The sequence below is a fragment of the Saccostrea echinata genome, unplaced genomic scaffold, assembly GCF_033153115.1.
Source record: "Saccostrea echinata isolate AGI-Se365-2 ecotype Australia unplaced genomic scaffold, CSIRO_AGI_Sech_v1 ptg000009l, whole genome shotgun sequence".
NCBI classification, from domain to species: Eukaryota; Metazoa; Mollusca; class Bivalvia; order Ostreida; family Ostreidae; genus Saccostrea; species Saccostrea echinata.
The window spans coordinates 28,064,394-28,085,759 of NW_026889758.1; the positions used below are offsets into that span (position 1 = coordinate 28,064,394).

Below are 21,366 nucleotides of genomic sequence, written 5' to 3' on the forward strand. Positions count from 1 at the left end.
TGAGCAAAACAATATTGGGTACATAGAACAATTTTAACTGAAGAAAACAAAATGAATTTTATGCTTATTACTGTAAAATGTGTATAGCTCTACAAATTTAAACCGAAAAGGGTTCAAAGAAAAACAGTTGCATAAAAGATTTTTTTTTCTTAACATTCTGGATTTTCATCTTTAAAAAATACAAAAAAAGCACGTTAAAAATAGCTTCTTGGGCAGCATTTGGAAACGTAAAATTTAAATGTAAAATAAATGTAAAATACACACTTTGTTTTACCATTAATAATTACATCGGGATCATGTATCAAGTTGTACTCTACATGTAATAAGCTTTAGCAGAGGTATCATATTAAGATAATTTAAACTTATTGATATATTTTAAGTAAAAGCAGTGTGCCAGGTAAAGTATGGATTGTACATAAGTTCGTATCTTTATGTAGTTATCATTTGTATCAAAACTTGTTCAAACCAGACAAAAACTGTAGGAAATGTAGTAGTTAATATATATATATATATATATATATATATATATATATATATATATATATATATATATATATATATATATATATATATATATATATATATATTTCAAAAATACCATTAATGATTCCTAGTAAAAGTAACAATAAAACATGGAAATGTACATCCTTATGTAATTACGATTGTATCAAGTTTTACAAAAATCAAAAATTGTATCAGGGATAGTGCATTGACATGTATTTGATTTTTAATAACAGAATGAAATTTTTTTTATCAATCTTTGAAGTTGACGCCTCAAAATTTGACATTAACAGCTATTTTGGCAATCTTTATTCAAATCAGACAAAACAAGAAGAAAAGTTTCCTTTTGAAATACTAGAAATTATTATACCAATGCTTAACCATTTCAAGTCTACAATGAGCAGAGCTCAAACTTATATCAGACCTTTGTATTGTAATACAAGCAGTCACAGATATTGTATCTGTATTCCTTACCAATTAAGGTGGCGTCTATGCGAAGCCTTTAATCAACTCTTACTTACTTCGCTTATCTTTCCTCCGCGTTCCCTCCTCTGTAATTAATGAAATGCATTATGTCATATTTTAATTGCATTTATATTTGCTTGATCAATATACTTAAGTCAAAATGATGAAAAGGGTGTTTTATTTTCAAACTGTGTTTTTCTAGTTGATCATTAAAATACTCAATATTCTATTGTAAAATTTATTAGATTCAGATCCAATGTCGAAAAAACAAAAACAATAAATAAATAAATAAAATATAAATGAAATAAAAATAGAAACATGAAAAAGTCATGATGTTATTCAATATACTTTCTATTCAATAGAAAGTTCCATTTGTGGAAAATAGCACTATTTTGGTTGATTGTGCTTAGAGATTTATATGGAAGCTAAATAATTTTATAGATTTATGTTTTTATATAAACTGGTAATTCGTATTTATATCGGACTGAGCCATTATTAAATTAAAGCTAAAAATTAAAAACTTGAAAAAATAAAGGAAAAAGCATTCAAATTATGACAATAAGGATATTATGTTCTTTCAAATATATTTAACTGATAAAGCACACAATTATTAAAAATCAAGAAATGAAGAAATGTCCACACCTTACATTTTACCTACCTTGTACATCTCTTCTAGCAATTTTCTCCTCTAAAACGACAAAGCACATATACTATCTACTATCAAATGTTTTATAAAAATAAAAGAAATCTCAAACATGGATGAAAGTTTACCCTCTCTCGAATTCTTCTCAATTCCTTTCTAGTTATTCTGCAGATCTTTCTAATTCTCTTTATTTTTCTTTCGAGTTTCTTCTTACGCTTCTTTACAGTTTTCTTTTCCTACATATCAAAAAGTATTCCTTTAAGGATAAAGATACATGTATATCCAACAAAACAGTGTACTTGAAGAAGTAGTTATAAACTGTAGCTGTATTGTTCATTTATGAATACTATTAATCTGTTTAATATGTGTGTCTCACCTTAATTGTTTTTGTTGGTAAAGACCAAATTTCTTTTTTCTCTTGTAGGTTCTCCTTAAGCTAAAATTTTATAAAAGGAATATTGAAATTAACACATAATTTTGCATTTCTAGTAACAGATTTAAATTTCATCTTTTAATTTACCTACTTATAAATTTATTATGTAACCTCCATCAGTACCTTTTCCTTCATTTTCAGTGCCTTTTCTTTTACATGTTTGTACTTGACAGTTATCATCTTCAGCTTTTCAACTAACTTCTAAACAAAGAAAAATACATAAATCATGCAGATTTTCTTTTATGTTTTTTCCTGTTTATTTTAAATTAGATACATTGCAAATTTGCATTACATTTCATTTTATTGTTCATTTCATTTTATTTTCATGTCAAGAATTTGGCCTGTTTTAAATTGCATTTTACAAATTTCAAGAAAATAGTATTGTAAAATAACATTTTTAACTGCAATATTAATTTTGCCATGGTATAATCTATCATTATAAGAGACAGAAACATGCATGTACTGTCTTGCGAATTTTACATCATATAACACAGTATTATGGTGCCTTTTCATGAGATTGAATTTTAGAAAATGTCCATAAAATATCTTTCCCTTCAAATTATCTGCAAGAATAAACGATAAAGAAAAAGAAAAATGAAGGACAATTAATTATAGTTAAGGTTATACCTTTTGAAAATTGACTTTCACTGCACCTGGTGGAAGTTTCCTGATTTTACCATGATCTGGGAACACTTTCTTTGGACAATTGAAAATTCAAACAAGAGAAGTGCAATAAATATAAAAAATAAAAGTCTTTTTTCTTTTCTTCTCCAATATTTTTAAACAAGTAAACTGATAATCTATAAATATGTTGCTATAATGATAAATATCAAAAGCTAAATAAGAAAATAATAGGAGCAGATTTTTCACCACATCTTTCAGTTCTATGATGAGTATTTCTCTTTGACATTGATTAACTAAGCATATGTCATTAATCATTTACGGACAACTCCAGAATTTAATATTTATTTGTGTGATGGCAACTTACTATATGAGATTTTTTCCTCTTTACTGTCTTCGTCTAAAATGAAAAATCAAAAGAGAACCTAATGATACATGAATGCTTTGAGTAACACAACACTGTATTCATAGAACTAGTTTTTAAACTCAATAAGAAAAATAAAAAAAAAAACTCAATGTGCCAGTGTGATATGATTGCCCCTGTCGATATCCAAGTTTTAATATCTCAGAAGTTCTAAAATTTGAAAATGACAATGACTAGAAATGAAAAGTAGAATATATTTTCATCTCCCGGAATCAGTTGTCAATATCACAACATACTTCTAAAATTGTATCACACTGTATCACCTACAAGAAAAGATAAAAGGGAATAAATTTTCAAAGTCTAAAGATAATAATGAAAAAGTGAAAGGAACAGTGGTCAGTCTCGAAGATCCTGTAAACAATAGGAATCATGATCAGAGCAAAAACACGGATCCTTGACACGCTGGAGTAACTTTCAAGAACATGAGTCAATCAACATGAAAATCTAACAAATCATAAATATAAAGTGACATATCAAAAATCATCTCATTATCTGACTCAAACTTTATCTGTAAGTCGTCAACATAAAATCTTTTACTAAAATTCAATTAAGTATCTAAAATCACACCAAAAAGGGGGGGGGGGGGGCAGAAACAATTAGCAATAGGTCACCCGAGTGGCTCAGGTTACCTAAAAAAAAAATCAGGGAAACAGTAAATAATTAAAAAATTTTCAAATTCGAAGGACAATATATCGGTAATATTCCTGAAAATGGATTAACAACTTGAAACTCGAAATCGTTCTGTAAATCATCAATAATAAAAAACATAACAAAAATCAGATCATCATCTCAAAGACAAAAATGTCCGGAAAACTGACCAAAACTGATTGACTCAATGACGGAAAGAGATAACACTATATGCCCTAGTCATTTTATGACTGGGGCATAAAGAGATAAATGTTTACTAATGTAATACTTTCGTAGTTCTTTGATTAAGTGATAAAATGATATGATGAAAAATATGATGAAAAATAAATTATCCTTTTTGAAATCTTTTTTTTTAATCAAAACGATATTTGAAAGGTGTGAAGAGCTAGATATGTAAGAAAACCTATCGTTACCATTAAAACTGATAACAGAATCTTTTATAAAGAAGTATGCCACCTATTTGCAAAGCTCCTTTTAAAGTCGACAAATATCTCGAGTCGGAGTAGCATACTGTAAAATCACATTTTTTTTCGTGGGAGTCAAATATTCATGGTTAGAGAAAAAATTTTGGTTTGTGGGGAATTTTATTTCGTGACTGACGAAGAGTTTAGCTGTTAGACATTTGAAATTTCACTTTTGTGGAGGACATGAATTCGTTGGTCTCCTCATACCACAAAAACAACGAAAATTAAACCCCCACAAAAATTAGTAACTTCATAATATTATTAAGATAATTTTAACTACTGTAAACGTACATTTTTTCCACGTGGAATTGATGTGGGTTTAATTTACACTACCAACGCTATCACAAATTTTCCACGAAAAGTATGTTTAAGACATACAACAGCAATCCAAGAAATCCGCATAACTGTCTACCCGCAGATTGAACAGTAATTGCGATTCTGAGGAATTATGACCCCGTGGGAAAAAGTACGTTTACAGTGTCATATTTCAGTAACAGATACAGTGTTATGTAAAGTAGGTATGTATCTTTACGTAGCCATTACTTGCAATAAGGTTTGATCAAAGCAGGCAAAAACTGTAGAAAATGTAAAAATTATTATTATTTTTTTTTTAATAGAAATTCTTCTAAATTTTAGAAACACCATTAATGGTTCCGTATGAAACTGAAAATTGAACAACGTGAATTTATATCCTTATGTATTTTACGATTGTATGATGAATTTTATTTGAATTAAAAAATTGAATCAGGGATAGTTTTCTAATAAATAGACTATCCAGTAAGTTTTATTTAAATCAGACAAACTATTGGAAAATATGAATTTTGACTGCAAATAATGCAATAGTTTCTCTCTTATTATGATAATCACCATCGTTGACAAAATTACGCATCTATGCCAAATTCTTAATTGACAGTCTTACTCACTTCGTATATCTTTCGTTCCCATTTCCTTCTCTGTAAATAATGAAATACACTATGTCATATATCTTAACTGTATTCATACTTGGTGGACTTATAAGCTTTTAAAAAAGTATAAATTAAATTATGTCTTCTTTTTCTTATTTGGGCATACTTTTATTTCTTAATTGAACAACCTCTCTAAATATTATATGGTAGAATTTAGATGAATTAGATCGAATTTTGAAATGTCGATCGATATACTTTAATGGAAAGTTTCTCTTGGGGAAAAGTCAAGATTTTCATCTTTTATGTGGACAGTTATGTATATAAGAAAGCTGCTAATATTTTAGCAAACATTTTTTTGAATATAAACGTTTAATTTTTTTAATTTGTTGCTGAGTCATCACTCCATTAACTCTTACAAATTACAAATCCAAATTGAAAAATAAACAAAAATGCAGATAATCAAATAATGACAACAAGGGTGTAACATTCTTTTATACAATTCATAAAACATATCTATCAATAAAAATGCCGAACTATGATCTCACCTCACAGTTTTACGTACTAATGCCTTGTACACTTCTCCAGCAATTTCCTACTCAGCTAACAACTAAGCACATAACGTATCTTATATTAAATTGAAAAAAAACATAGATAAAAGTTTACCCTTTCTCGAATTCTTCTTAATTCCTTTCTAGTTATTCTGCAGATCTTTCTAATTCTCTCTATTTTTCTTTCTAGCTTCTTCTTGAGCTTCTTTACAGTTTTCTTCTCCTATAAATAAAAAAATTGTATTCCTATAAGAATACACCTATAATCTAGAAAACATTGTATTTCAAGAAATACAGTTGTATTGATCATTTAAGCGGGATATTAACACTGTTTAACTAGGAATATCTTACCTTAGTCGTTTTTGTTGGTAAGGACGAGATATATTTCTTCTCCTGTAGTTTTTCCTTAAGCTAACATTTTTCAAAGAACAAATTAAAATAAATACACTTTTCAGGAAATCTCAGAGAATTAAATTTTATCTATTAATTACCAACTTACAAACTCATTATGTAACTTCCGTCAATACCTTTTCCTTCATTTTCAGTGCCTTTTCTTTTACATCTTTGTACTTGTCACTTATCATCTTCAGCTTTTCAACTAATTTCTAAAATAAAATATACATAAGTCATTCGGATTTTTCTTAAATGTTATGAAGATACTGCTACGAACTTGTATTTCATTATAATTTTATCTACTTACTTACAGTGTTTTACTGTATTCTTCAGCACTCTTTATTATTATAACAAAAATAATCTGGTAAAGCATTAAACAAAGCAATATTTTTTCCAGTCTGTGACAGTTGAGAGAGAGAGAGAATGAAAGAGAGAGAATGAGAGAGATGCTTGTGCAAATCAAAGAATTTTTCATATATAACAGACCATCAAGATGTCCGTCTGTATTAAATGCATGTAGGTAAACAGATTACTAAACAAAATCAGTTTGAAAACGAAAGCCTAACAATTTGGTATGTTTGTTTGTTTTTTGTTTAACGTCCTTCTCGAGAATTTTTCACTCATATGGAGACGCCACCTCTTACCAGTGGAGAGCTGCATATTTTGACCTATACTCGGCATTCAGGGCCATTGAGCAGTGAGGGATCTTTTTTGTGTCAGCACCTACTGCGACACGGGATCTCAGTTTATACGATCTCATCTGAAGAACCGGTCTCCACATCCCTCAGTGGGATTCGAACCCACGACATAAAGATCAACTCCTTACTCCGCGACTCTAGAGCGAATGCTCTAACCACTGCGCCACGCGGGCGACTACAATTTGGTATGAATTATGTTAGTAAAAATGGTTTTATTACAAACAGTGTCATTTTATCGAACATCAAATTTGTGACGCTAAATGAGACTGTCGAATCCACTGTATCATCAATTTATTTGTCAGTTACCTGCGTCAGTTAAAAAAATTAGTTGTTCACAGAATATGCTCTCGCATACCGAATCAGCTGTGAGACAAGGGCACCAAATTCCGGTGATAAATGAATATTGCTACATAAATACGAGAAACTGACAATAGAAAAGCTGATATCTTCCCACATGTCACATAGTTTAGATTTTAGTTTGCCGTAAAAGATACAGAATATGAGATGTCCTTTGATTTCCAGTTCACTGAAATATATCGAATCAACACATGAACGAAAATAAATATTGTTGTGATAAAATGCCATTGATAGACCTGAACGTCGAATTGAAAGCCACTGTAAAAATCTTCTTTTTCCGATTTAGAAGTTTTTAAAAAAATATATAAATTCTGCTTTATTTAAATACAAAACAGTCGGCTAACAAAAGAAGCATAAATTGTTCCTATTGGAATTCCAATCAATCGTTGGAAGACCTGGTGTTAAAAGACTCCAGATATTGTCAATGAGGAACTCCGGTATTTTTTCAATATCAACTTCAGAAAACCTGTGCATATAATCAGAATGATTTTAACAATTTTGTAGATAACTTAACACGAAATTAAACATGAAATATTCAGAGCTTCATTTAAGCTATAGTTTTCCATTTAATATTGGATTTAATATCGATTTCCTGTTCTTCTTACATTTTAGAGGTGATCGGATAAAAAGAACGAACTAAATATTTCATATTTTATTTGTATTTTATGCATCGACCCACATTGGAAGATTATTTGATGTTGTTAGAATTTATTTTTAGGATTACTGTTGGTGACTATGGTCAAGCATAATACCTTTGGAAAAGTGACTTTCACTGCTCCTGCTGTAAGTTTCTTGATTTTACCACGATCTGGGGTCACTTTCTTTTCATAAACAAAAATAAATAAATAAAAATAAAAAAAAATAGATGAAAACTTCAATGACTACTTCAAACAAAACATATTTTTTCTTCAAGTTTACAGGTATTTCCTAATTAAATAATCAATGTAAATTGTTACACTGATGAATATTGAAGAGCTAATTAAAATGAGGTAATAAATTCTTGAGAGGACTAAACAACCACCAGAACATTAATATTTATTTTTAATGTCATAAACTTACGATCTTAGATTTCTTTCCCTTTACTCTCTGTGCCTGCATGGTTATAACAAAAGTTTGTGATAAAATCTTTGGCATTATGTTCATAGAACAGTTCTGAGGAATAATGTTAAATTTGCTCACTACTCTTAAACAGAAATCTATATTAAAATAAAGAAAAAATAAAAGGACAAAATCCTTAACTAATGGTCAGTATATATTTATTGGTTTAGACCCACAATAATATATATATATATATATATATATATATATATATATATATATATATATATATATATATATATATATATATATATATATATATATATATATATATATATATATAAAAGAAGAAGCTGCATTGATGTATTACGCTTCCCTTTTGTACTTTCTATATGAAGTATACAATTTCCTTTATATCTAAACGAGACAAGGGACAGAAGCTTTTTAGAGTTAGTAAATTTAAAGTCTGATGTTACCATAAGACTTGGTAACAGAATTTTGTACCAGAATTATGTATCTACTTGCATTCTTCGGTTCCTTCAAAGTACACATGAAACTCCAGCAGGAATAGCGTTTAAAGGTAAGTCCCACTGAATAAACTTTTTCAGTAAAAGCAACATCATGTAGCGTATGAGGTACTTGTCATTAAGTTGGTATTATTGTGAAAGGATTTGATAAGACAGATAAAAACCATAAAAAGAGAATTATTTTGAAAAATCAAATACTTAATCTTAATTTTTATCACTTGTGGTTTCAGCAAAACTAAATATTGCTAGTAAACATAAAAATCTTCATGTAATCACATATATGTTTACATTGATAAAGCTATGGATCTGAATTATAACTCTTTTACCTTATGAAGTGGCATAGTTATAGTACTTGATGGAAGTTTTCTTCCTTTCCCGTGGTCTGGAATAATTTTCTACAATTATAAACGGGTTTTATTGACATGGTAATGTTGTACTTTTTTATATGATATAGTATGTGATACTTTTTTAACTGGCACTTTTACTGTTCCTTCAGGAAGTTTCCTGTGTTTTCCATAGTCTGGAAGAATTTTCTGGAAAATTGAATAAATTCTCACAGAAGATTTATTTTGAATAAAAATAATTATGTGCATTGATATTCTTAAATAAATTCTATTGGTTATATCTCCTTTCTCACTATCGGAAAAAAGAATACCATTTTTTCATGTTTCTTCTTCTTCCATCTTACTGCCTCTTTTCCCTTTTTAAAAAAATGAATAAGAACTCTAAATACAATGTAAGTATATCAACTACTTTGGCTGTAATTAGGTTAATATTACAGCTTAATTCTTAATATACGGCTCTGTGATTGATATTCAATATTACCTGCGTAAGGCTCGTAGCAGTCTGGGTTAGCTCCACAATCTTTTTCTTTATTTTTTTTTCTTTTCGTTTTATTGTTTCTTCTCTCTATCAATTTTTTTGTGATGTTAAAAAATATAGCTTAATAGTACTATTTTTATAACTTTTATGTATGCTTTTTATACTTTATTTCAGTTTTTATACTTAATGGTTTTAATCATATTATATAATAAATCAAATTTGCTACAAACCAATACATGTGTCATAATTGAAATAAAAAGTCATCGCCTTTAAGATAAATAAATAACAGAAGTACTTAGAGTGAGTTCATTAAATAATCCCCCCCCCCCCTCTCTGCACTTTTAAAATTTTGCATCCCAGTTTCTCTCTTACAAAGTTATGGACAGTCGAAAATATTACTGCTTTTTCGCTTTCGTAAAAGACAAAGTCGGGATAAAACTTTAGGTCACAAGCAATCATTGTGTCAAGTACGAGCTTCTCATGATATTTCATTACAAGATATAAGCAGGAGAGGATTCATACATTTCCCATAAACGTCTTATGCTTATCCATTAGAAAGTTATACACATTCTGCCATTTACATTGATTTTGTACAAATGACCTTTAGTCAAGGTCAAAAACATTCTTTCATTAAAGAAGTCTTTGTGTGGAGAATAATTTTCTTATCCGTTAGTTATACTCCGCACACAATTTATACTTTTAATCTGCTAGTTACATTTTACTAAACTAAATATAATCCTATATCAAGATATTGACACATCCTCAGGTCAAAAGCAATCTTTGTGCCATGTATGAACTTTCAATGAATCTTCGTTACGGTTCAGAAAAGACTGCGTGAACAGAAGGGCAGGCAGACGGAAAGAACGACGGACAACGTTATTCCTTTATTCCAACCAACCATCCCTACACCACCACCACCACCACCGTAAAAGAATTCGTTTGCACTGGATAGAAATATAGTTAATTGCTCTATAACGCTTAACAATTGCTTCACACATACTAGTATTATTTTAAAACATTAATGGTTATGAAACAATTACAAAAGAGCTAGGTTCACTTTATGCATAAAATGGCCCTGTAGATATACCAATTTATAGACTAACACTTTATGTTCCATTTTAAACATCAAGATAAAGTAGAGACTTAGTGCTTTCATTTCCTATTAAAAATTTTCTTCTTAAAGCCAAGGTCTTGGAAAACAGGCTTCATGGAATTGCAATGTTCTTGAATTTTAAGGAAAACAAGTATATTTGAGTACTTTCACAGAAGAGAAATAATATGAGCGCACCCTCTGATCTAAAAAATAAAACATGTTTTGTAATCCTCAGAAATAGTTCCATCATTTAATAGTTGCATATTTTAGATCAGAGGTTGCGCTCTTTTTTAAATATCGAAAAATAGCTTTAAAAATTGGTTGTTTTTGTAGAATTTTTCAGGATATGAGGAAAATGACGCATTTCATGACGTCATAATGCATTGACTAGTCAGAAAATTACGTCATTTTTGATTGATACGCAGTCACCAAAGGTCTAAATGAAATTTAATGCATTGTCAACTAAAACTAAGCAGTTTCAGTTTTTCAGAAATTCACAGGGCCAAAAAAGGTCCTAAGTGAACCTTGTTCTTTATTAAACATTCCTTACCCTGGCTAATTCACCTTTTAGGTCAGAAATCAGTTTAAGCTTATCTTTCACTTTGTTCATCTGAAAATTGACCATTATATTAAATACAAAACTATTGGATGTGTATATAGAAGACTAAAAGATTTATATATATTTTGTCTTAAAATGCTATGTTTCGTGACCTTGACATATCTTGATAATGTGAAATTTGAAACTAAAGGGTATTGGTTTTTTTTTTACTAAAAAAACCATGTCTCCCCTTCTTTACCGACATTAACGATTGCAAATATATGATCAGGGTCAAAAATAATAATGCAGTGCATCTCAACTCAAATTCTGTGTACAAAATTTCAAGTCTTCATGTCAAACGGATCTCAAGTAATGGTCTGCTCGTGTTTTTCTTAATTTGACCTTGAAGAAAGTGGTCAAGGTCAAATATTTTGATGCAGTGCATTTAGTCTCAATGTTGTCTTTCCTTGTTCCAAGTTTGAAATCCTAATGTCAGAAAGTTCTCAAGTTATGACCTAGACTATATTTTCATGTAAACGATTGACCTTGACTTTATTAATAGGTCAAGGTGAAAAAAATGTTGGCATTCACCCTTCCTCTATACCACCTCTCCATGTTCCAAGTTTGAAGTCTTAATGTCAGGGTTCTCAAGTTATGATCTAGTCATGTTTTCTCTATTTGACCTTGAAGAAAGGGGTCAAGATCAAAATTTTGAAGCGTTGCATCTTATAACAATGTCTTCTTTCTATGTTACAAGTTTGAAGTCCTAATATCAAAGGGTACTCAAGCTAAGGCCTGGACTCTATTTTGATGTAAAAGATTGACCTTGACCTTATAATAATTGGATCAAGGTCAAAAATTTTGGTAGCATGCATCTCTTCTTCATACCACTTCTGCATGTCCCATGTCTGAAGTCTTTATAACAAAGGATTCTTAAGTAATGGTCAAATCAAGTTTTTTCCCTATTTGACCTTGAGGAAGAAAAGAGGTCAAGGTAAAAAATTTTGGTGTGTTGCATCTTGTATCAATGTCTTCTTTCTCTGTTACAAGTTTGAAGTCCTAATATCAAAGGGTACTCAAGCTATGGCTTGGACTCTATTTTGATTTAAAAGATTGACCCTGACCTTATAATAATTGAATCAACAATTTTGGTGGCATGCATCCCTCCTTTATATCACCTCTGCATGTTCCAAGTTTGAAGTCTTAATGTCAAAAGGTTCTCAAGTTATGGTCAGATCGTGTTTTTTCCCTATTTGACCTTGAAGGCAGAAAGGGGTCAAGGTCAAAATTCTAATGCAGTGCATTTTGTCTCAAGGTCTTCTTCCTATGTTACAAGTTTGAAGTCCTAATATCAAAGGGATCTCAAGTTATGGGCTGAACTCAAAAGATTGACCTTGACCTTATAAATAGGTCAAGGTCAAAAATGTTGGTGGCGTGCACTCCTTCTCAATGTCATCTATCTATGTTCCAAGTTTGAAGTCTTAATGTCAAAGGGTATTTAAGTTACGGCCTAGACAAAATTTGGATGAAGAAGAAGAAAAAGAAGAAAAAAATCGACAAAAACATGTCTTCCCTGGAAGGGGAGACATAAATATATGGTAAATGAATGGTGAACATAATTATCGGAACCTTCAGAAGAAAAGTTTTGCATGTACATTAATTAAGATAACAAGCAATAAACCAATTTTTAATATACTTAGATTTCATATTTAATATCGAATGACTGAAAGTGACAGAGTTCTGAAGAAAATGCTTAGTGATAGATACAGTAAAACACGCCTATAGCGAACACACTTATAATGAATGGACGCTTCCTTCGAAGTAATTTTCATTCCCCAAGGCTTTACAAGAGGTTCAGTGGCCTTAAGGGTCACCTGAGTATAACACTGTAAAGGATCCATAGAAGTATAAAATGAAATAAAAAATAAACTGAGAGTTGAAGATATGTTACCCAAAAGCAGAAGAAATAGGATAATCAGGGATGAAAAAAAGTTAGTGTAGTACTCATTAGCAAATCATAATATTTGTCAGTGCTAATACACTCGTCTCCCATTTATTACTATCACCATGCAGACTAAACAAAACAATTGTGCTCAAGCTTATAAAGTAAACCCATCACATTTCCTCTCGTATTGGCCTTTCATGGTCTCTGAAGAACACTCAGTGAACAAAGATATAAAGGTATTTTTAATTTTTTTTTCAAAATTTGTTTTACAAGCCTATCTGACCATTTGAGATTGTGAAAGTACTTTTTTATATTATACATTAAAATTTTTTGTATAATTCTAAATTTCAAACGTTTTGTTTGAAGTATTTGAAGGTGTGGAAATGAAACATTCACTCAATATACTCTCATGAATTTTTATGGCATTTTGGTATGTTTTATTCAAAGACATTTCTTACCAAATTTGCTTTTAAGTGGATTTAAATCAGTAACAATTTCAAAGAACAAATGCATTACTATGTCGAAAAGTCCAATCAGCTGGCAAACGAAAAATCTGTATAAAAATAAAAGTTAACACCTATTCAAAAGAAGGTGCAAAACTTAAATTTGCGCAAAGATGACCATGGGCCAAGCAAAACTGATTTATACCTTAAAAACAAACACATATAAAAGCAAAATACCATATAAACGTGATGACTTCAATTTTTCAATCGTCAACGTTCCTTACTTATGTAGCAATATACCCTTATCACCTGCATAAATGGTGTTTTGTCTCCCAGTTGATTCGATACGCAAGAGCATGCTCTAGTATGAACATTTCTAAAACGAGGCCAGCTATTGACAAACAAGTTGATGAAACAGGGATATTAACAGTCTCGTTTGAAGTCATAATTTCACAAGTTTTATGGTCGACACAATGACCTTGTCAGCCAATATAACCTAACATTAAGTTAGATGCTGACTGATGTTTTCCATGCTAATTGTTAGGCCTTTATTTACACATTGAAATGTCTATGGATTTTTTTGTTTTCTCGATCATGACAAGGAGCACACGGCGGGTGTGATCGGCCGACAAGCGATGCTCGCTCCTCCATGGCACCTGATCCCGCCTCTAATGTTTTTAGAGGTCCGTGTTTGCTCTGCTCCCGATTTGTTTTGTTTAAATGGACTATGAGCTTAAAAACTGTTCGTTATCTTTATTTTTATTATAGATTTATTAAACATTTTCAATACGCGTTATAAAAGTATTTTTATTATTTTGTATATCATCTAGAGCAACTACAATATCAGGATAAAGACGAAAATGATTGACCTTATCAGCAAATACAATCTATCATTAGGCCAAATGCTGACTGAAGTTTTTCATACTAATTTTAAGCCCTCATTTCACACTGAAATTTTTACGGTGTTTTTCTGAGAATACCTTTCTGTTAAGTAGTTCATTTCTCTTTTGCGATTCTTCTGCGATTTTCTTTGTCTTCCTTTTCAATTTGTCTATTTTTGTTTTCAGTCTTGCTTCCTCCTTTATCTTCCTTTGATTTTCCTACAGTAAATGTCACACAAATAGTATATTTAAAAAAATGACATACTAGTAATATAAATGATAAAGTTAACTTAGTCTGCAGTGCATTGGACTCGTACCTTAACTGACTGAGATTTTTGTGCTGAAATTTTTGAGAGCTGTTCTTTTGTTTTCTGCAACTATAATGTTCAAACCAGTAATACCAATGGAAACTTGACACATTGTAGAAAAGATATTTTTCAACAAATAAAATAAAACTAATTTGCACTAAAAAGTGATCAACAGTAATTGTGTTGATGAGGCTGATTTTGAATAATTAATCAAGCTTAAGGTGAATTTCAGAGGAAAAAATATTGATTAAATGTTATATTTAAAGTAAGGTAATTATTTGATTTATCATTTATTTTAATAAGGAAAGTAATTATGTTTATAATAATAGTGTATAATAAAAAAAAAAGATATACTGAGAAAGATGTTTTACCTTTTTGTTTGCTTCCTTTTCTTTTTGTTGTGAAACTTTATTTCTCTGTTCTATCTTTTTTCCCAGAATTTTAAGTTGCTTCTCTAGTTGCTTACTTCTTTCCTTCAATGCCTTGTTTTTCTTATTTAAATCCAATAGAAAAAATAATGTGATTTTATATCACGTCATGACAACGACAATTAACGATTCCGTGCAATTAAAATATTCTCTTTAATAAATAAATACAAAGCTTGTCATTTTCTTGAGAATTTAGATTAATAACAAAGCTTTTATTATGATATAATAAGGTTGCTTGGTCCTCTTATGATGACGTATTTTTCACAAAATCTTTCATTGATTTAATTAATTTTCATGCCTGATAGAAATGTATCCATTGTACGAATAAAAAGATGGCTTATTACAGAATTAGAATTATCTTTAATTTCTTCATAAACAATATTTTTTTTCATTTATGTCTTCTCTCTAGCATACCTGTATTATATATATCCTCAATTCATACAAAGTAAAAATCATATAAAATGTGCGTCATGAGAACGAGTTTTTCTGCATTTTTAATAATACTGTTGACTAAAATTGTTTTTGTCATTCACTTGTGTTTGTTTGTCTGCCTTCTTCAAAAGAATGCGACAATCTAAACATTTTATTTCATTCTTGATTATAATATATAATATGTTGAATGGAAATCATTTTTTCTACTTTCAACCATAAAAAGAGTGAAGGTGGAAACACCTTACAACATAATGCTTACCGCTTTTTCTCTCATCTGTTGAAAAGTGATGGCTTTAACTGTCTTGTCTTTGATCTTCTTTGACTAAAATTTCAAAATGGAAAAAGCATGATGCCTTTTTTCTAGTTTTTTTTATACTTTAATTTTCAGTGAATTGTTAACTAAATTAAGTCATACATATGGATATCGGCGATAAAAGATAGAATTAATAGAGGATATTCAATGTTTTGTAGATAAATATGGAATTTATATCACGAGTGGGACATGATTTTTTTTTATAATTTCACGAGTGCGAAGCACGAGTGAAAATATCAAAAAATCCTGTCTCACGAGTGAAATAAATTCCATATTCATCTACAAAAAATTTAATTTTCTGTTTATTACATTTTCTTAGATTTCTCTTTGCCTCTGTCTTTTCGTAACACAGTGTCAGAAGCTGTGACGTCACAGTTGAGCAGTTGAGACGTCCTAGCTAAGTGATTGCGAGATTGAAAAACGTTGTAAACGTGGATTTTTAAGGACACATTTGGAAAAACTTTGGTAGTTAACTATTAGTCTCTGTCAGGATGGCTCATTAACTCTATCTTATAACAGGCTGGGGATTTGTTTAAAAAAACACTCCTCCTGAAGGGAAGGAAAATCGTAAGTTTTGCCGCACTTCTGATATTCTCCCACTGTGACAATACCATTTTGATATCCTTTCACACTGTGTCAGAATATCACTTTTATTCAGTAAATAAATTACAGTATTTCACTGTTGAAAATGTAATGATATTGGATATAGGATAAATAAATATAAACAACTATTTAACATTTTTTATGCCAATTCCTATATAGAGATTTATCAGTTTTATGTAATCGTATTATATACAATACAGTACAATGTTATTTTAACTTCCGAGTTTGAAAACGACTGCAGCGAAAAAGGAAACGCCTTTGTATTTTCCCCTTGAAAATGTCTGTTAAGCTTAATAATTGTTGACAACTTACACAGACACACAGTAGCTTGAGTTTATTATCTATCTAAGAATCATTCAAATGTCACCGAGAAGAAATATATGGTACCTGCATATTACAAACGTTGGTCTTTTGATAAACTTTTTAAAAAAAAAATTTTAATTTGTAGTTTTTTGACATTTTTTGTTTTTGATATGTTCCCTTTTCAATAACAAGAGGCCTAAGGGCCTTAACGGTCACCTGAGTACAATACAACAATTTAGAGGATCCATAAACTGATAAATGAAGCTTTGTTGCCCAACAGCAAGAAAAATAGTATGATTAGCATCAACAAAATAATTGGTCTAGTATCTATCTGCCCCCCCCCCCCCTTTATCACTATTCCCATGTAGACTATTAACAAAATGTCTATTATTTAACCCCATATTATTACTTCTCACAATGGCCTCTCTTGCCCTTTGAAGAACATTTAAAATGTGTATTATTTAACCCCATATTATTACTTCTCACAGTGGCCTCTCTTGGCCTTTGAAGAACATTTAAAAAGAAAAAAAAGTTATTTTTGTCTCATTTTTATTCATCTATTACTTCCAAGTCATTAAAACTATGAAAGTACTTTTTTTTTTATTATGCAATAAATTTTCTTTTTCTTTTCTATTTTATTAAGCTTTCAAATACATTATTTACAGTGATTAATTATCAAAGGTGAATGGCAAAGGGGAATAACTTTGCTCAGTAGAATACAAGTTAATAGAGCCCTGGCCAGGACCATAACACTTGACTAAATGGTCCAGGTGTCCAAAATTCTGGTAAAAATACCCTTGCATATTAAAACTTTTACTCTGTTTGCCTTGAACATTCCCAGAAGCATAGAAGATTGTCAAAGAAATGCATTTTCACCATATTATAATAAATAAATAAAGCCCCATCCTTACACCAGAACATCTGATCCATTGGCCACGAACTATCAATTCTGGAAGAAGCACCCTTTCTCATCAAAATTATACACTTGTTTCTTTAGTTTATAACCAGTAGTAGAAAAAAAAATTGAAAGAAATTATGCATTTTCACTATATACATGTAATCAATAGAGCTCCCCCTCCCCTCCCGAACCCCTGATCCAGGGACCATGAAATTCACAATTTTGGAAGAGGAACTCTTGCTCATCATAACTATGTACTTAGTTACTTTATTTAATACCCAGGAGCAGAGAAGAAGATTTTCAAAGAATTAATGCATTTTCACTATATAATCAATAGAGCCCCGCCCTAACACCAGAACCCCTGACCCTGGAGCCATGAAATTCACAATTTTGGGAGAGGCGCTCTTGCTCATCATAACTATGTACTTAGTTACTTTATTTAATACCCAGGAGCAGAGAAGAAGATTTTCAAAGAATTCATGCCTTTTGCCTAAATAATTAATAGAGCCCCGCCCTAACACCAGAACCCCTGATCCAGGGGCCATGAAATTCACAATTTTAGAAGAGGAACTCTTGCTCATCATAACTATGTACTTAGTTACTTTATTTAATACCCAGGAGCAGAGAAGAAGATTTTCAAAGAAATAATGCACTTTCACTATATGATCTATATAGCCCCGCCCTAGCACCAGAACCCCTGACCCTGGGGCCATGAATTTCACAATTTTGGTAGAGGGTAGATTACAATGATGCCAACAGTTTGACTGCTTGATGTCCAGGAGTAAAGAAGAAGATTTTTAAAGATTGCATTATTTTCAGTGATTTTAGCCTCACCCCTCAGGCCCCAGGGGGGCAGGGACCACGAAATTCACAAGTTTTGTTCACCTTCACCCATATATGCTATATGCCAAATTTGGTTGAAATTGGTTTAGCGGTTTCAGAGAAGAAGCTAAAAATGTTCAAATGTTAACACACGACGCACGCTGACGGACGAGAACAGATAGCAATAGGTCACCTGAGTGACTCAGGTGACCTAAAAAGGGATACTCTATTTTTTTTAAAATTCTTTTTTTAATAAAGGACGGCTAACATTTTTTTTATATATGAAAGGTAAAACATTTCACATTTCATATTTTTAAATTTCAATTACTAGTAGGTAGTTTTAATAAGTAACTGTGTGTATATCCATGAAAAAATGTTACTATTTTGAAAATAGTCCTATTTAACTACAATCAAGGCAAGATAATAAAAATTTGATTTTAGTTTTTCTAAGCATGATACATATATGCAGAAAAAAATCTTTATAAGGAATTGATGATAAAATATATACGTTTCACGATTCAAATTCTAATACCTAAATGATGCTTCTGATTTATACCTTCATTCACCAAAATGTTTTGGCAACAAATATTTAACAATAATGAGTCACAATCAAGTGTTTCCTAATGAGGAATTTGATGTTTTCTTCACACTGTGAGATTGTGCTTCTCGGTTGTTTTCCATAAAATGATTGAGCTGTTTTTGACTCAGTGTGTGTCTGTACTGAAGAATACGTATACGTGTTGTTGACGTACATTTATTATTGACGCTTTTAAGATACATGCCCTAATTCTATGGACGTTATAATGACCTTAATCGTTAGCATATACAACCTATCATTGGGTCTTTTTTGACTGATATATTTCATTCAAATTGTTAGCCTTTGTGTTTATACTAAATTTGACTACAGAATATTCTGTCTACCTGATCAATTCATAGGGCTCACGGCGGTGGATGCTTTCTCCTCCTAAGCACCTGATTCCACCTCTGGAATCGATCACTGTTCGTTATCTTCACCTTTTCATCTACATAGACTTTTGTAGCTCAAATAAAAATGGATTATGTGTATACGATTCATAACTACCTCTTTTTTCAGATTGTCCAGTTGCTTTTGATCCCTTTCTGCAATCTTCTGTTGCATTTTTTCTACTTTCTTAGCAGTTGCTGCCAATACTTTATTAACTTTCTGAAGTCTCTAAATATTTAAAACAAAGTTATATAACTAGACATTTTTCTATCTAAATTTTGAAATACAGTACACTTTTCGATTAGTGCGTATTCAACATATTCAAAACCTTCTTTTCTCCCATCCTCACGATATTTATGTTTTCATTCTGTCTTTTCTTTTCAATGTCCTTCACCTAAAATATATTAGTCATTTTTCTGAAACTTCCTTTAAAAAGTAATGAATGAGAAGTTGATATAAATCAAGCGTAAAATATTCAACAACTATGTATAAACAAAACCGAAAAACTAAACATTCATAAAGGTTTCTGCATTAAATATACTAATATGCTGTTATTTGTTATTGTCCAAAACGGATAAAAATGATATTTATTGGGATAATGTATACTTTTCTAACCTCATTCAGAAATTCACCAAATTTTTTCCTTATGTTAGCCATCTCTTTGTGGTCTTTGTTTTTTGTGGTTTCTATAGAATCCAACGTTTTTCTTACTGCTTCTTTGATTCTGGACATTTTTCTTTTTAAATTGGCATCAACATGTCCACCTTTCTAATACAAATGAGAAAAAACATCAATTTTCATATTCTTAACTAATATATATTTCTCTAGTCAAAGAACATAACCGTAGAGAAATTGGCTACATTTTTAAATGAAATTGTCTCTTACCTCATTCATAATAGTTTCAACTGTGTTATTTAACGTTAACAATTGTGCTTTGCCAATTGTCTCAAGTTTTGCTAAAGCTTTTTGTATCTTTTTCTTTTGCTGTTGCAATTCTTTTCTTGCATCTGCAATCCTTTGGTGTGGAGAAACCTCTAAAAACTGTTTTTTCATAGTCTGTAATACATGTTTGAGTAAAAGGAAAATGAATTAATCCATCTTGATACTAAATTTAAATGTTCTTAAGCTTCAAGTATCCCTGTAATCGAGTTAACCTGATGATTCTCTGCATACCTCCTTTTTGATCTTGTTTATTTCCTTCTTGTTCTGTTTTGCCAACTTTCGTTGCATTTTCTGCACTTTCTTTACAGCTGCTTTCAATATTGTGTTCATCTTTCGGTTTCTCTTGATATTAATGGACAGAATTTACACAAATGTTACAGGAAAAAATATCTGGAAATATTTTCTCCACAACAAAAGATACTATATATTTATAGCAATGTTATTTACTATTCAGATATATAAATACCTTCTTTTCTCCTGTCTTTGCAATTCGTGTAGTCTCCTTCTGCCTTTTCTTCTCTATATCCTTCACCTTAAACAAACAAATACTTTCCAATTTTTGACAATTACAAAACTTTGATCAAGAATAAATTTGCATTCGCAAAAAATGATAAAAGGAATACATACTGCATATAGAGAGGTAAAAAAAAGATTTAAAAGTTTTAAAGACGATAAGAAGTTTAAAAAAAACATTTATTTGGCGATCTTTTTAGCATTGTAACTTGTTTCGTAAGAAGTGACATATCTCTGTACGTTTGAAACTTTGAGAAACATCACTGAAGAAAATATCTATATATAAATATAATTATAAAAGTAAATCTTGCCTTCTCTAAGAATTCACCAAATTTTCTCCGGATTGCTGACAGCTGTTTGCGATCTTTGTCTTTTCTAGTTATTACAGAGTTTAAAGTTTTTCTAACTGCTTCTTTAATTCTGCGCATTTTTCTGACCATTTTTTCATCAACG

General features: G+C 30.5%; 1 protein-coding gene and 1 long non-coding RNA gene across 2 annotated transcripts; both read right to left on the bottom strand.

The window, feature by feature from the left end:
- Window positions 1-1,007: 1,007 nt before the first annotated feature.
- Window positions 1,008-20,730, bottom strand: LOC133182612 (calponin homology domain-containing protein DDB_G0272472-like). Its single transcript, XM_061317458.1, has 18 exons — window positions 20,632-20,730; window positions 20,344-20,514; window positions 20,074-20,226; window positions 19,787-19,852; window positions 19,576-19,686; window positions 15,815-15,877; window positions 15,067-15,186; window positions 14,705-14,764; window positions 14,487-14,606; window positions 11,131-11,190; window positions 8,992-9,060; window positions 8,160-8,252; window positions 7,853-7,921; window positions 6,180-6,257; window positions 6,004-6,063; window positions 5,768-5,875; window positions 1,625-1,654; window positions 1,008-1,052 (listed from the first exon to the last, which is right to left on the bottom strand). The coding sequence occupies exons 1-18, from the start codon at window positions 20,728-20,730 to the stop codon at window positions 1,008-1,010; spliced, it is 1,575 nt and encodes a 524-aa protein (XP_061173442.1).
- Window positions 1,993-2,744, bottom strand: LOC133183545 (uncharacterized). Its single transcript, XR_009720670.1, has 3 exons — window positions 2,670-2,744; window positions 2,166-2,243; window positions 1,993-2,045 (listed from the first exon to the last, which is right to left on the bottom strand). It is a non-coding gene; the product is annotated as an uncharacterized LOC133183545 (long non-coding RNA).
- Window positions 20,731-21,366: the final 636 nt, after the last annotated feature.

Excerpts from the sequence above, each read along its gene's own strand:
- LOC133182612 (XM_061317458.1), bottom strand. The coding sequence starts at position 20,730 with ATGAACACAATATTGAAAGCAGCTGTAAAGAAAGTGCAGAAAATGCAA. Across the intron at positions 15,187-15,814 it reads AACAGATGAGAGAAAAAGCG|AAAAACAAGGCATTGAAGGA; the intron begins GTAAGCATTATG and ends GATTTAAATAAG. Across the intron at positions 5,876-6,003 it reads TACCAACAAAAACGACTAAG|GAGAAGAAAACTGTAAAGAA; the intron begins GTAAGATATTCC and ends TTTTATTTATAG.